The sequence below is a fragment of the Schistocerca cancellata genome, chromosome 4 (assembly GCF_023864275.1).
Source record: "Schistocerca cancellata isolate TAMUIC-IGC-003103 chromosome 4, iqSchCanc2.1, whole genome shotgun sequence".
NCBI lineage: Eukaryota > Metazoa > Arthropoda > Insecta > Orthoptera > Acrididae > Schistocerca > Schistocerca cancellata.
The window spans coordinates 595,783,207-595,796,941 of NC_064629.1; the positions used below are offsets into that span (position 1 = coordinate 595,783,207).

At 37.5% G+C, this 13,735-nt stretch overlaps 1 protein-coding gene across 2 annotated transcripts in view; it reads left to right on the top strand.

Annotated features, from left to right (window-relative positions):
• LOC126183186 (probable WRKY transcription factor protein 1) overlaps positions 1-13,735 on the top strand; it is a 196,433-nt gene that overhangs the window by 141,640 nt on the left and 41,058 nt on the right. For both annotated transcript variants that reach the window (XM_049924920.1, XM_049924919.1), the window contains exon 12: positions 4,545-4,669. In XM_049924920.1, coding sequence (XP_049780877.1) covers positions 4,545-4,669 — 125 coding nt within the window. The remainder of the gene's footprint in view (positions 1-4,544; positions 4,670-13,735) is intronic.

The following is a 13,735-nucleotide window of genomic DNA, read 5'->3' on the forward strand; positions in this document are numbered from 1 at the left end:
TCATGATGCTGTAAACAGAACCTGGATTCATCCGAAAAAATGACGTTTTGCCATCCGTGCACCCAGGTTCGTCGTCAAGTACACCATCGCAAGCGCTCCTGTCTGTGATGCAGCATCAAGGGTAACTGCAGCCACGGTCTCCGAGCTGATAGTCCATGCTGCTGCAAACGTCGTGGAACAATTCGTGGCTGCACGATCTGTTACAGCCACGCGAATAAGATGTCTGTCATCTCGACTGCTAGTGATATGAGGCCGTTGGGATCCAGCACGTTCCGTATTACCCTACTGAACCCACAGATTCCATATTGTGCTAACAGTCATTGGATCTCGACCAACGCAAGCAGCAGTGTCGCGATACGATAAACCGCAATCGAGATAGGCTACTATTCGACGTTTATCAAAGTTGGAAACGTGATGGTATGCGTTTCTCCTCCTTACACAAGGCATCACAACAACGTTTCACCAGGCATCGCCAGTCAACTGCTGTTTGTGTATGAGAAATCGATCGGAAACCTTCCTTGTGTCAGCACGTTGTAGGTGTCGCCACCGGTGCCAGCCTTGTGTGAATGCTCTGAAAAGCTAATCATTTGCATATCACAGCATCTTCTTCCTGTTGGTTAGATTTCGCGTCTGTAGCACATAATCTTCGTGGTGTAGCAATTTTAATGGCCAGTAGTGTAGTATTGTTCAGTTAACATCTTGAAAACTGCTATTTTTTCTATGGTGAACACACAATAAAAGTAAATACTTTCAGTAAATAAATCTTAAGTGCTGTTCTGTTAATACATTGATCAATTGAAGCCCGGGTTAGGTCATCTATAGTTCATTTTTATTTTGTCTGATTTCATGTACCACTTTTGAGTGAACCACTAATGGTGATGAAAATTGCACACTTCAGAACCACTGTGGAATTCACACAATAGCAAATGAAAGTTAACTAAAACCTATATTCAGCAGTAGTGAGATCTTTGATAAAATACAGTTTGTCAAAATTATAGTTAACAGAACGATAGTTACAAGAAACTTCATCCACTTAAGAAGAATGTCAGTCTACAAAAGAGGTTTTACAATGAGACTGACTGTTGAGAGTGAAATGAAACACTCTATCACCATATGGTATAATCAGAGAAATAAATGCAGACTTACGAAAACATCCAGTTCACTTGTGCACATGCTTATCAGCTGTAACATTGTAGTTGAAAGTTGCAACCACCCAACAGTGGACTAGGAACTTTACAGTTATACAAGTGACACACAAGACAAAATTTACTCTGTTCCAAAAGCATTACCAGCCAACTACTTTGAGAATTAGTTTGAAAGTCTATCTGACATGAAAACACTTAAGATTTTCTGAGCAATAGGATAGTTTTACTAGTGTAAAATATAACTCCCATCTTTGAAGCCATTTACGCCGACACTGGACTAAGAGATTGCGAGGCAGTTGTAGGAATAATTATTACCACGATATGAAGGACAACTATCTGCCACAGTAGCTGTATGGTAGCTGAATAATTAGCATGACTGACAGCCATGCCAGGGACCTGGATTCGATTCCTGGTATTGCCAGGGATATTTCCATGGTGGGAGGACTGGTACAGGGTGTGCAGTCATCCTCTCAAGTCCAAGTGAGGAGCTTGTCAACCAATTGGTAATGATTACATGCTCAAGAAACATGACAGCAACCAGATGAGCTGTGTGCTGACCACATGCTCCTTCATACCGCATGTGATGATGCCATTGGCAGATGATGTCAGGGCAGTCAGTCGCCCAACTGACCCGTCTAGGGCCAGAATGCAGAACTTTACGTAGGGTACATAAAACACCTTCATGTCCAACAAACTGGGCATGTTGCCAGCCAAGCCTTCTCAAACAAAAGCTTAAACATTTCACTGTGGCAATAACCAAGGTGGCCTCAATCAAGTTTTGGAAAATAGCTGGAGTCTTCTAGAAAAACAGATGGAACAGCTAAAAATGATGAAGACCCTCCACAGCACAAGGAGAGTGTACAAAGCTTCAAAAGTAATAGTGATTGTTGCATAAAGGTTTTGAAGGAAAGTGGAGAATTGTAGCGTAAAAGTGCCTAAACGCAATCAGTTTATGGAAACATGCCTGTCTGTCAGAAGTACAATATGTCTTCAATGAAAGTTGTAGTTTTGAGGCAGCCAATAGTACATACTTAATGATACACAAGTAAAATGAAAGCTGACAACTCAACAATGCCCCAAAGGCCCAATGCAATTTGTGTCACATTTTACACAGATGTGATAGGTGCATTAGTGTCACTTGTAAATAAAATTTACTACAGATGATTAGAAGAGTAAATTTTGTCCCTGTGATTGCAAGACAATAAAAGTCACAGCTGCCTGAAAGACCAACAGCAGAACGTACCTCATAATTGCTGCCCAGCATCACAGATTTCTATCTGCTGCGGAACACTGAAATTTATTTTGTGATGAAACAAAAGAGCCCAATTAGTTAAAAATTGCCCAACATAGAATTAAAGTGGTTTCTAAAAAATAAATCTTTTGAACCCCCAACTCTCATTCTTCACACATGAGATCCTGAAATCTACGTGTCAAGATAACCGTATGGACTCGTGCTTTTGAACTTCTAGAGATCAGTGTTTACATAGAGAGTACATTTCTAAGATATACTTAGCTGCATTTGTGACGAGAGAGAGATTATTAATAGACTACGTGAACTTTTATTAATATTCATGTTACCACCCATAGTAGATCATATCAAATCTTTAGCCAAGCAGGCAGGCTTATTCTTCTCTTTGCATGGATGTGTAAGCTAATTTCCTTGAGAAAATCTAAATTTGACTGGAAGAGTTCTATTTGGTTATGTTTTTAGGTGGTGTATTCCTTTATATTATCTGTAGCGACTTGTCTCGTCTCATTCCCCAGTGCCAATTTTGTCAGTTCAGTTAACAATGGAATGCTGACAGTGTTTTCCATAATTTTCCAGTGTCAGTCAACAAGATGGCTTCTTCAGAAAAACCCACAGTTATTGCCTTCCTAATTTATTCCATTGCTGATGATCTCAGTTGCAACACATCACTAAAAATAATGTGCTTCTGTCTTATTTTCCATGGGTCCATTGTGGGCAACTCAAATTTCCATTCTTTTAACATGGAACACTTCTTTGAATTTTAAAGTAATCAGCTTCACTTGCTGAACTGGCCTTCTTTGTATTATTATAATTATCATCATCATCATCATCATCAACAACAACAACAACAACAACAACAACAACAATTGCTTCTTGTGTTTTAGGGTGGTTATATATTATTGCCACTTAGATACACTCTAAGACAAATGAGAAAAAGACACACCACTAAGGAATTGTCTGAATGAGATGGAAATCAGTAGATGTGATGCACATGTACAGACAAACAAATGATTACACTTCGTCCTATAATTCACTTTCTTATTTCATTTTCAACATTGGACAAATCTGAACAGCCATTATTAGTCAGGTGTGCTCCTTTATTTTCACCATTTCCATGCTACGTTTCTTAAATCTTTTCTTACAAATATTAATATGAAAATTTATCATCAAGTAAACCCAGAAAAATAAATATGAGTGTCAACTGTCCACACAGAGGCGCTCTGTTTCATGCATGTGGATAATTTTGTTTTGGGCACACACCTGTCTTAATCGAAGAATTTTATTTATAGTTAATCAGTAGTTATATTTATCCTTATGCCAAACATTCATTTGTTAGAGGATTTCATGCTAGACAGTTGCTATTTCACGTGCATAGGCAATGTGGTGTTGTGTATCATTATAGTTGTCAGGCGATTCTTTTTATAAACAGTTGTTAACAGCTTATTCTGTAAATTGGTGCAAACATGGTGATTTTTCTAGGGACAGTTTTTATTATGTGATTTTAATATTTTATGTTTTTGTGTTTTAGCTTCAAATCCAGTCAGAATCTCTTCATTTTAACACGATGTAGCCTGGCAGTTCTTCAGTCCCCCCCCCCACCCTCCCCCTAATCAGAAATTCCCAGCAACTTCAGCTTGGTCCGCTCTCGCCATCTACATTTACTACTCAACAAGAGACGACACAGCACAGTCACTGTCAAAGCTGTCGCATTTCATAACACTGTCACCTGTTATCTTATACTGTCACCTGTTATCTTATACTGTCACCTGTTATCTTATACTGTCACCTGTTATCTTATACTGTCTACTGGGGTATACAGAAAGAAATTTGCAAAGACTTTATGCCCTGGTATCAGCATGTCCTCTGTTTACGATCCTTGCCAGCTGCACAGTGAAATTGCACTGCAGTCACACACATTTATCCATCAGCTGCCAAAGTTTACAGTTCTGCATTTTCTGTTGATACCTCTATGAATATCAATTTGTGACCAATTTGTGTAACTACTTCGCAGTGCAACGGTTTTTTCTTAGGGTATATTTGAGTAAAAAAAGTTTGTATTAAGTATTTGAACTGATTATTACCAACATTATTCTTTTTTGCAAGTGAAAATTTGTGTCTGCTCAGGCCAATTTAAATAACTTGCTTTTCAGGGTTTCACAAAATTCTCCTGCTAGAAGTAACACCAATGCAAGGCTGCCTCCTCCAGGCTTCTCAGCTGGACCCAATCACATGAATGCCTTTGGTCTTGGGATCCCTCGCGCTCCCACAACATCAGGTTTGTATATTTCTAAATAAATCAGTTCAGTCATAACTGAAGTAGTTTTGCTTTCTTGTGAAAAATTTTATTTCAGCAGGAGTGGTGGTTGTGTAGTTTGATAGGCTTTAATGCCATTATTCTTCCTTGCTTCATATTGTGGAAACATTTGTTTTCAGTTATGGCTTGTGGTGCCAGAAGCAAACCACAGTTGTACACATATAACTAAAATCAGAATATAAAGACTATAGACCTCAGACAGCCACAGGCCAGAATTTGGCAACTTCCATAGCACTGATAGTAACTTTTACTAAGTCTCCCATGGTGGACATAAGTGACATTGTGAGGTATGTTTAACCTTACAGTCAAAAGAACAAACTCCACACTGAAACCCCACCTCTGGCGACTAATTGTATTCCTTATGCTCCAGAAAGGATTTGGTTGAGTGACTTCTAGGTAGCCTCCTCTCCTGTATGAGTGTGATGGAGTCCTTCATGCATCAGTCATATTTCCAGGTGAAGTATTCTAGTGCGCCCTGTTTGTTTTTACTCTGGTAGTGCTGTAAGGATCTTGCATGCTGTAAGATAACTCTCTCTCAACTTCAGTCATAAACATGCTTACTCACAAGCAAACTGAGGAAAAATGTTGGATGTTCAGCTTTGGTCATGTTGTTGGTAGCTGCTACTTCCCATGAAATGTCAGTAGGAGAAATTTCAATAAGACTAATATAACTTCTTCAGATGGGTGTTTGTAGACAGCCTGTAATACTGTCACATGTCTCATTGATTGCTACTACATACATTATTTTGATACGATAAAAATTAATGAAAAGGAAGTTATGTCAGCCGGTGATGAAAAAGCTTGCATTCCAAATCTGGAACCGTTTCTGGATATATACAGTGTGTTTCAGGATAACTGATATGTTGTTTAGGTGGTTATTAGAATAGATGCAACAACATTGGTGCTTGTAATAACAAATCTTTATTTTTGACAGGCTGTTTCAACATTTATCGCTGTTGTCAAATATGTCTAGACTTCAGTGAACTGTCGTATAACTGTCACTGTTTTATTAAAGTGATAAATAATGTAATGTATTGAAAGTAAAACGTTAATTTTGGTGTGACAGTAGTTTGACAGTTCCACTCTCTGTCAAAATACTGTCACATCATTATTAACATTTTATTTTCGTTATATTATGTCATTTACCACCCTATTAAAACGGTGAGAGCTATAAGACAATTCACTAACTACACAATATTGATATCACATCAGACTAGATGTACTTGACAATGGCGATAAATACTGAAACAGTCTGTCGTAAATAAAGATTTGTTATTACAAGCAGCTATTTTAGTGCATCTATTCTAATAATCATGTCGTTATCAGACATATATTATACTGCTGGCCCTAAAGAAGAAAAATTGTTAAGGAAGTGGTAGTATAGACTAATTTGAATAAAATGTTACATAAATGTGTGTGTAGTTTTTGCTGGTTACAAACATCTCTTACATTCTAACCCAAACAAATATTCACTGATGATGATGATGATGATGATGATGATGATGATGATGATGATAAGCAAAGGTAAATGATTAAGCTCTCAGTTGATTTTCATAATTTCCACCTCTAACTTAAACACACATTTGAAATCTCTTGACATCATCATATGTAGCTCTGCTAGGGTAGTCTTGGTATTCATTTATGAGGGCAGCATTATTCATAATCGAGAAGGTGATTTCTTCTCTTGTGTTTACATTTTCTTTGTAGACTTTGCCTCTCATCCATCCCCAATGGCAAAAATCTGAAACGTTAGTTTCGGATACCTTGGTGACTGAGACTCGTGACTGTTTTTACCAGTACCTCATTCGGAAAAGACTAGGTTTAGATGAAGTGTCACTTGATGACTAGATTGTGTAGGCACCCTGTCATGCTGGAAGAACATACCATTATCATAGCCAAAGAAACCACCTCTAAAAATGATGGAAGCTCATTTTCAAGGCTCGTTTTACATAAGTGTCCTATAAAATGGCATGATAATACAACAGTCCCAATAAACCAATTGTCTGTAATACCACACCACACATTAACAGAAAAATGTTGTTGAAACCGTGTCTTTACAAATGCATATGGGTTTTCGTCAGACCACCAATGTAAGTTAACATTGTTATATACTGTCACTAGTGAAAATGGCTTCATCAGTAAACAGTAGTACTGGGATTACTGGGAGATTCGTAACTAGTTGATGACAAAATTCAAACCGTCTTGCATCATCTCTTTCGCAGAGGTGTTTAATTCACTTCCTAAATGATACGGATAGAGCATGTGCTTTCTTAATGTCCACCATACACTCTTATGTGGAACACAGATAGGTATAGAAATTTTTCGTGTACTTGTTGAGACTATAGTATACCAACTGAATGATGTCTTCTACTTCGTCCACACTGTATTTATTTGCATTTTCAGATGAAATATGACTGATGGGCACTGCATCAGTCTCAACACAGTTTAGTGAAAACGTTAGTACACACTCTGGAATATGGCACTCTGTAATCATCTACCATATTCTCTTCAGACAGCAGTGTTTTCATTACATAACCCACACACAAATGCCATATAGGCATATCTGTCATTTGTAAATATGTTTGACATGCTTAAATTATACAGTAGAGTTGGCCAATAGATCAGTCACAGTTGAAATATTCAGTCATGTAAACTGAAGCACACTGCTTCAGAACAAAAATAACAATCAATAAATAAGGTCATAGTAACTGGATTACCAATATTCAAAATGAAAACTTGTCTCTGTAACTAATGAAAGTAGGAAACATGCAATGTGGAATGTTCTATTTTAGTTAGTCTACACTACCACCTCTTAAAATATTTACTATCCCTCCAGAAATACCCTGCATTACAATATGTCCTTGTAATGATTGAACATGCAGTTATGTACAATTACAAGATTTTTAAAAGGTTTTGTTCATGGCTGCACTTCAGCAACTGGGCATACAAGAGCTTCAGTTCATTTTGGGACATAGCACTACGTTAGATGGCTACTAGTTTTAAATGGTGATTAAGTGGATGACATATACTAGATTGTCTCAATGACTCCCACATTGACTACAGATAATGTGATTTTATGTCTTACATTTTCTGAAGAAAACTGTTTTAAAACTGTCAAACTCATAGTCAAGGTTTATTAAAAAGTGCATTTTGCAACAGGTTGGATTTTATTTCTAATGCATTGAAGCCATTGCATGCACATCTGCTGAAATGCAGCCGTGTTCAAAATCTTGAAATTTATGCCTGCCCAGGTATCCAGAGCTGCATCTAAATACAGGGTGTTACAAAAAGGTATGGCCAAACTTTCAGGAAACATTCCTCACACACAAAGAAAGAAAATACGTTATGTGGACATGTGTCCGGAAACACTTACTTTCCATGTTAGAGCTCATTTTATTACTTCTCTTCAAATCATATTAATCATGGAATGGAAACACACAGCAACAGAAGGTACCAGTGTGACTTCAAACACTTTGTTACAGGAAATGTTCAAAATGTCCTCCATTAGCGAGGATACATGCATCCACCCTCCGTCGCATGAAATCCCTGATGCGCTGATGCAGCCCTGGAGAATGGCATATTGTATCACAGCCGTCCGCAATACGAGCACGAGGAGTCTCTACATTTTGTACCGGGGTTGCATAGATAAGAGCTTTCAAATGCCCCCATAAATGAAAGTCAAGGGGGTTAAGGTCAGGAGAGCGTGGAGGCCATGGAATTGGTCCGCCTCTATCAATCCATCGGTCACCGAATCTGTTGTTGAGAAGCGTACGAACACTTCGACTGAAATGTGCAGGAGCTCCATCCTGCATGAACCACATGTTGTGTCGTACTTGTAAAGGCACATGTTCTAGCAGCACAGGTAGAGTATCCCATATGAAATCATGATAACGTGCTTCATTGAGCGTAGGTGGAAGAACATGGGGCCCAATCAACACATCACCAACAATGCTTGCCCAAACGTTCACAGAAAATCTGTGCTGATGACGTGATTGCACAATTGTGTGTGGATTCTCGTCAGCCCACACGTGTTGATTGTGAAAATTTACAATTTGATCACGTTGGAATGAAGCCTCATCTGTAAAGAGAACATTTGCACTGAAATGAGGATTGACACATTGTTGGATGAACCATTCGCAGAAGTGTACCTGTGGAGGCCAATCAGTTGCTGATAGTGCCTGCACACGCTGTACATGGTACGGAAACAAGTGGTTCTCCCGTAGCACTCTCAATACAGTGACGTGGTCAACGTTATCTTGTACAGCAGCAACTTCTCTGGCGCTGACATTAGGGTTATCGTCAACTGCACGAAGAATTGCCTCGTCCGTTGCAGGTGTCCCATCGTTCTAGGTCTTCCCCAGTCGCGAGTCATAGGCTGGAATGTTCCATGCTCCCTAAGACGCCGATCAATTGCTTCGAACGTCTTCCTGTTGGGACACCTTCGTTCTGGAAATCTGTCTTGATACAAACATACTGCACCACGGCTATTGCCCCGTGCTAATCCATACATCAAAGGGGCATCTGCCAACTCCGCATTTGTAAACATTGCACTGACTGCAAAACTACGTTCATAATGAACACTAACCTGTTGATGCTACGTACTGATGTGCTTGATGCTAGTACTGTAGAGCAATGAGTCACATGTCAACACAAGCACCAAAGTCAACATTACTTTCTTTCAATTGGGCCAACTGGCGATGAATCGAGGAAGTACAGTACATACTGACGAAACTAAAATGAGCTCTAACATGGAAATTAAGCGTTTCCAGACACATGTCCACATAACATCTTTTCTTTATTTGTGTGTGAGGAATGTTTCCTGAAAGTTTGGCCGTACCTTTTTTTAACACCCTGTATATGGACCTTAAGTTGAAAATCGTGAAAACAGATATGGCCATCGATTTTAACACAGTGTTTAAAACTGGACATAATGCCGGATTATGTGAAATCTTACATAAATATAAAACAGTGCAACAAAATGCTTTCCATTACGAAGAAATTAGTCCAGCAAATCATATCAGATGGGGCCATAGAATGCCATAAGAAAAAAGAAAGTTTGAATGTTTGAATGTGGAAGCATACTGTTCATGCCTTTTCTAACAAAAGCATTTAAAGAACTGTTTGATTATCAAATTGATTTCATCTAGAATGGTATAAATGAATGGCCTTATAATCATAAGTCACAAATCACAGCTAGATATCAATAGAAATGTCAATATTTCAAAGCAGGACACAGGTTATTAATAACATTAAGATTACTGCAATACTAGTATTGAGCATCATTTTTTGACAGAATATTGAACAAGACTGAAATTATTTTCCTTGAGAGTAAAATATAATGTTACTTAAAAGTATCAAGTACAGTGTTGCCCCCAAGCTTAATGATCTGTCTGTTGTTAAAATTTTGTAATCAATTTCAAAATAGGTGTAGATGCCTTCAGATTTGATAAGGCCAAACAGGCCAAGATTGCACATAGGTATAATAATATTATAGAAAAAGAAATTGCATTAAAAGCTAACTTTTGTACAAAAGAATGAAAACTTATTGTTAGTATTAATCTCAAATTGAAATAAAATGATGCTTTAATAACTAAGTGTGACAAAGGTAACTCTGTTGTTACTGTCTACATAAAAGATATATAGACAAACCTGTAAAGGTTTTTGGACAAAACAACATTGTTTAGGTCACCATCAATCCTACTGTTAACCTGCAAAAGGAAATACGGCACTATTTAGCTATCACTAATAGCATGTTTCAGAAGTGTCAAAAGAAGTGACTTGTCAACATGAATCTGAAGCCACCAGTTTGTAGGACTCAGTTTAAGTTACATAAACAAAACCACTTGATCCGTCCTTTAGTCAACAGCATAGGGAACGCATGCTAGAGTTAAACTAGGCAGCTTCATTACAAAATCAGAGACTTGTTCATTTTCAAATGCAACTTTTCAGTTAAAAATAGAGCTGACTTAGTCAACAAAATAAAAACAGTACAATGTACACCAGTCACTAGATTGGTCTCGTTTGACACAGAAGTTCTTTGCACTAATGTACCTACTGATTTGACTCTCAGCTTTATCGAGAAGAATTTATTACAGTATAAAAAATTAACTGCGATACAAATGACTGAGCTTATTAATTTGTTACAGGTGGTACTTAAATATAATTATTTCACATTACATAGTAAATTTTACATACAATCATATGGCCTAGCAATGGGTAGTCCTCTCACTGGAATCATAGCTGACTTTGTGAATCTGTGAATTTCTCACTCAGAATTACAAAGGAAAATACACTTTTATTCTCATTATGTAGGCATAGAATTATTGTCATTGGCACCAATGACCAATAATTAGAACACTTGTTCTGCATATTCAATAGTTTCCACGATAAAATATGCTTCACAAAAGAAATTCACAATGAAAAATGTGGAGCTACACTTCCTCGATCTTAAAATACTTATAGTACATAACCGCTTCAGCTTTAATGTTTCCTGTAAACCAACTTATTCAGATAAAATCATCCCAAATAATTCTTCTCATCCACAAGCGCACAAATTAGCACTTCTCTTCTGCTATCAGTCGTGCCATAACAATGCCTCTGTCCCTTAGTAATGTACAAAATGAAATTAATGTAATAAAATCCTTTGCTACTAACAATGGAAATAAGCAAGATGTAGCAGATTGTATCCTCAGTAACAAAACCACCAAAAAATTTTCAACTCTACAAGGTAACAGATCCGCTTACAGGAAAGAGGAAATAATAAATTCATTTCCGTCCCATTTTTAGGCAACGTGTCCCATAGGATTAAATGCCTTTTGGTGAATAAATATTAATGCAAGGTAACGTTCTCTACAAATAATAACCTAAAGAAGCATCTTGGGCATGGTATCAAAAATGCTGAGGCTCTGTTCTCAGATTCTGGCATTTACAAAATGATCTGCAGTAATTGTTGTAGTTACTATATCACACAAACTGGTAGAGCAATCAAGGTGAGGTATAAAGAATGCCTATTGGGGAAGAAAGATAGTACACAATTCCACTTTCGCAGAGCATTTGTTCATTGCTGGTCATACTCTGCAGGATTTAGAGGATACTGTAATTTTACACAAAGAAGTAAAATGGTATAGACTAGATTTATGGGAAGAGATTGAAATTTTCGAATACATAGAGAAAAACAATGACTACAATTGCCTTCAACTTGCAGGTAGACATTTCCTGGAAGCCTTTAAGCCTCTACTTCTGGCCGAGTAGCCGAGTTGACAGCTCAGTGCTGGCCTCCACATAGTGTTTGTCTTCCAAAAAATTCTGTGTTCAGTAAGAATACATTTCTTGTTGTTTCATAATGTAATCCCCACATGCTGTTAATTTCTAGTGTGTTTAATTCTACCTATAATATTGTGATTTCTATGCATATACACTGGCTAGTGAGGCTTTGCTCACTATTTTCTGGTTATTTTGTAGTGCCCAACTTGTAGTATATTTGTTCATATAGCGTGCTTTATCAGTACAACCACTCCTTGTAGCATGATACTTTTATGGTTGCGTATTCACGCCCAAGTGCTTCTTGTGTGGTTTGCTCATTTTGTAAAGAGTCTGCTCTGTTTACCTGAGCTTGCGGGCTACTTGTAATGATACTCTTTTTTACCCCCTCTGCTATCCCTCTTCTCAACTATTTAGTTAATCTGTTAATTCGTTTAATAATGTGTACAAGTGGAATCACACACACCACTGATTACAGTAGCACCACCTACCAGAGATAACTTCAGGCTAGTGCCTCTACTCTTCAGCCAGTCGGTGCATGTTGCTAGCTCTGAACATGACATATTGATGCTTTATAGAATCTGACACTGTGTTTTATATTTAAATGTCTGTTTTATACAAATCCTTCAAGTGGCATAGTATATATAGTTGTATTTCCACAGATATGCGGTACTTAACAGATTAAAAAGTTTTAAGACAAAGCCCTACTGTAGATGGCTATTACTTTCATACAATGTATTTAAATGGTGGTTAAGTGGATGACATGTACTAGACAGAGTCAATGACACAATGTAATGACTTTACATGAGGATGCTTCTCTAAAAGTATTTTTTTAAAATATTTCCTGTAATTTTGCTCATTGTACTGTTACCATCTTTATTCCATACACAATTTTGTAATCTCGTTAATAGGTCCTCATCTTCTGAAGGAGACAGTTTTAAAACCATTGAAACCATGGTCAAGGTTTAATAAACCTGTATTTTGCAATTGGTTGGCCATTATTTTTAATGCATTGAAGCTCTTATATCAAATTATTAGAAGTTTCATCTTTTTAACATGCCAAGTTTCTTTAGAGACATTTTACAGAACATAGTGCAGCTCTGAAAACTTCTTGACTCCTGTCACTCTCTCACTGCCGTGTTTATTGGTGATGGATTCCAAATACTTACGTCAGTAGGGGGAAAAGTAATTCTCTCTCTCTCTCTCTCTCTCTCTCTCTCTCATGAATTAATTCATTCTTGTTTAACTTCTGCTTAATGTCCACTGCTTCAATCTACAGCCTGTATTGTACTGGAGACTTATTAGATGCCTTGTCATAGGTTTCAAAGGTCACTGTTATAAAGAACTAGCAATGATTTCACAACTTATGTTTTAGCTGTCATTAATGAGTTAAAGAGAAAACTGTCCACCGAAGTTTGGAAATAACTAGACCCATTTCTCTCCAGCAGCTTACTCACACAGCATTAATATAGGAAGGGGAGGAGTTGTTACACGTATTAAGAAAGAACTCAAGTTCAGAACCATCCAGACAAGTACATTTTATAGTGATCAACACATAGAAGTGTGTGCTTGTGAATTGACACTGAAAAATAGGCCACTTTCAATTGTAACTTTATATAGATCCCCACAGGAAAATTTTGAACTGTTTGAGGAATCTGGATGCCTTACTATGCTATCGGTCATACATCAGCAAGCAGTTAATAGTCTTGCTGACATCAGAGTAGATTCTGTAAAGGATTCTGATAGAAAAAAATATATGGAAACCTA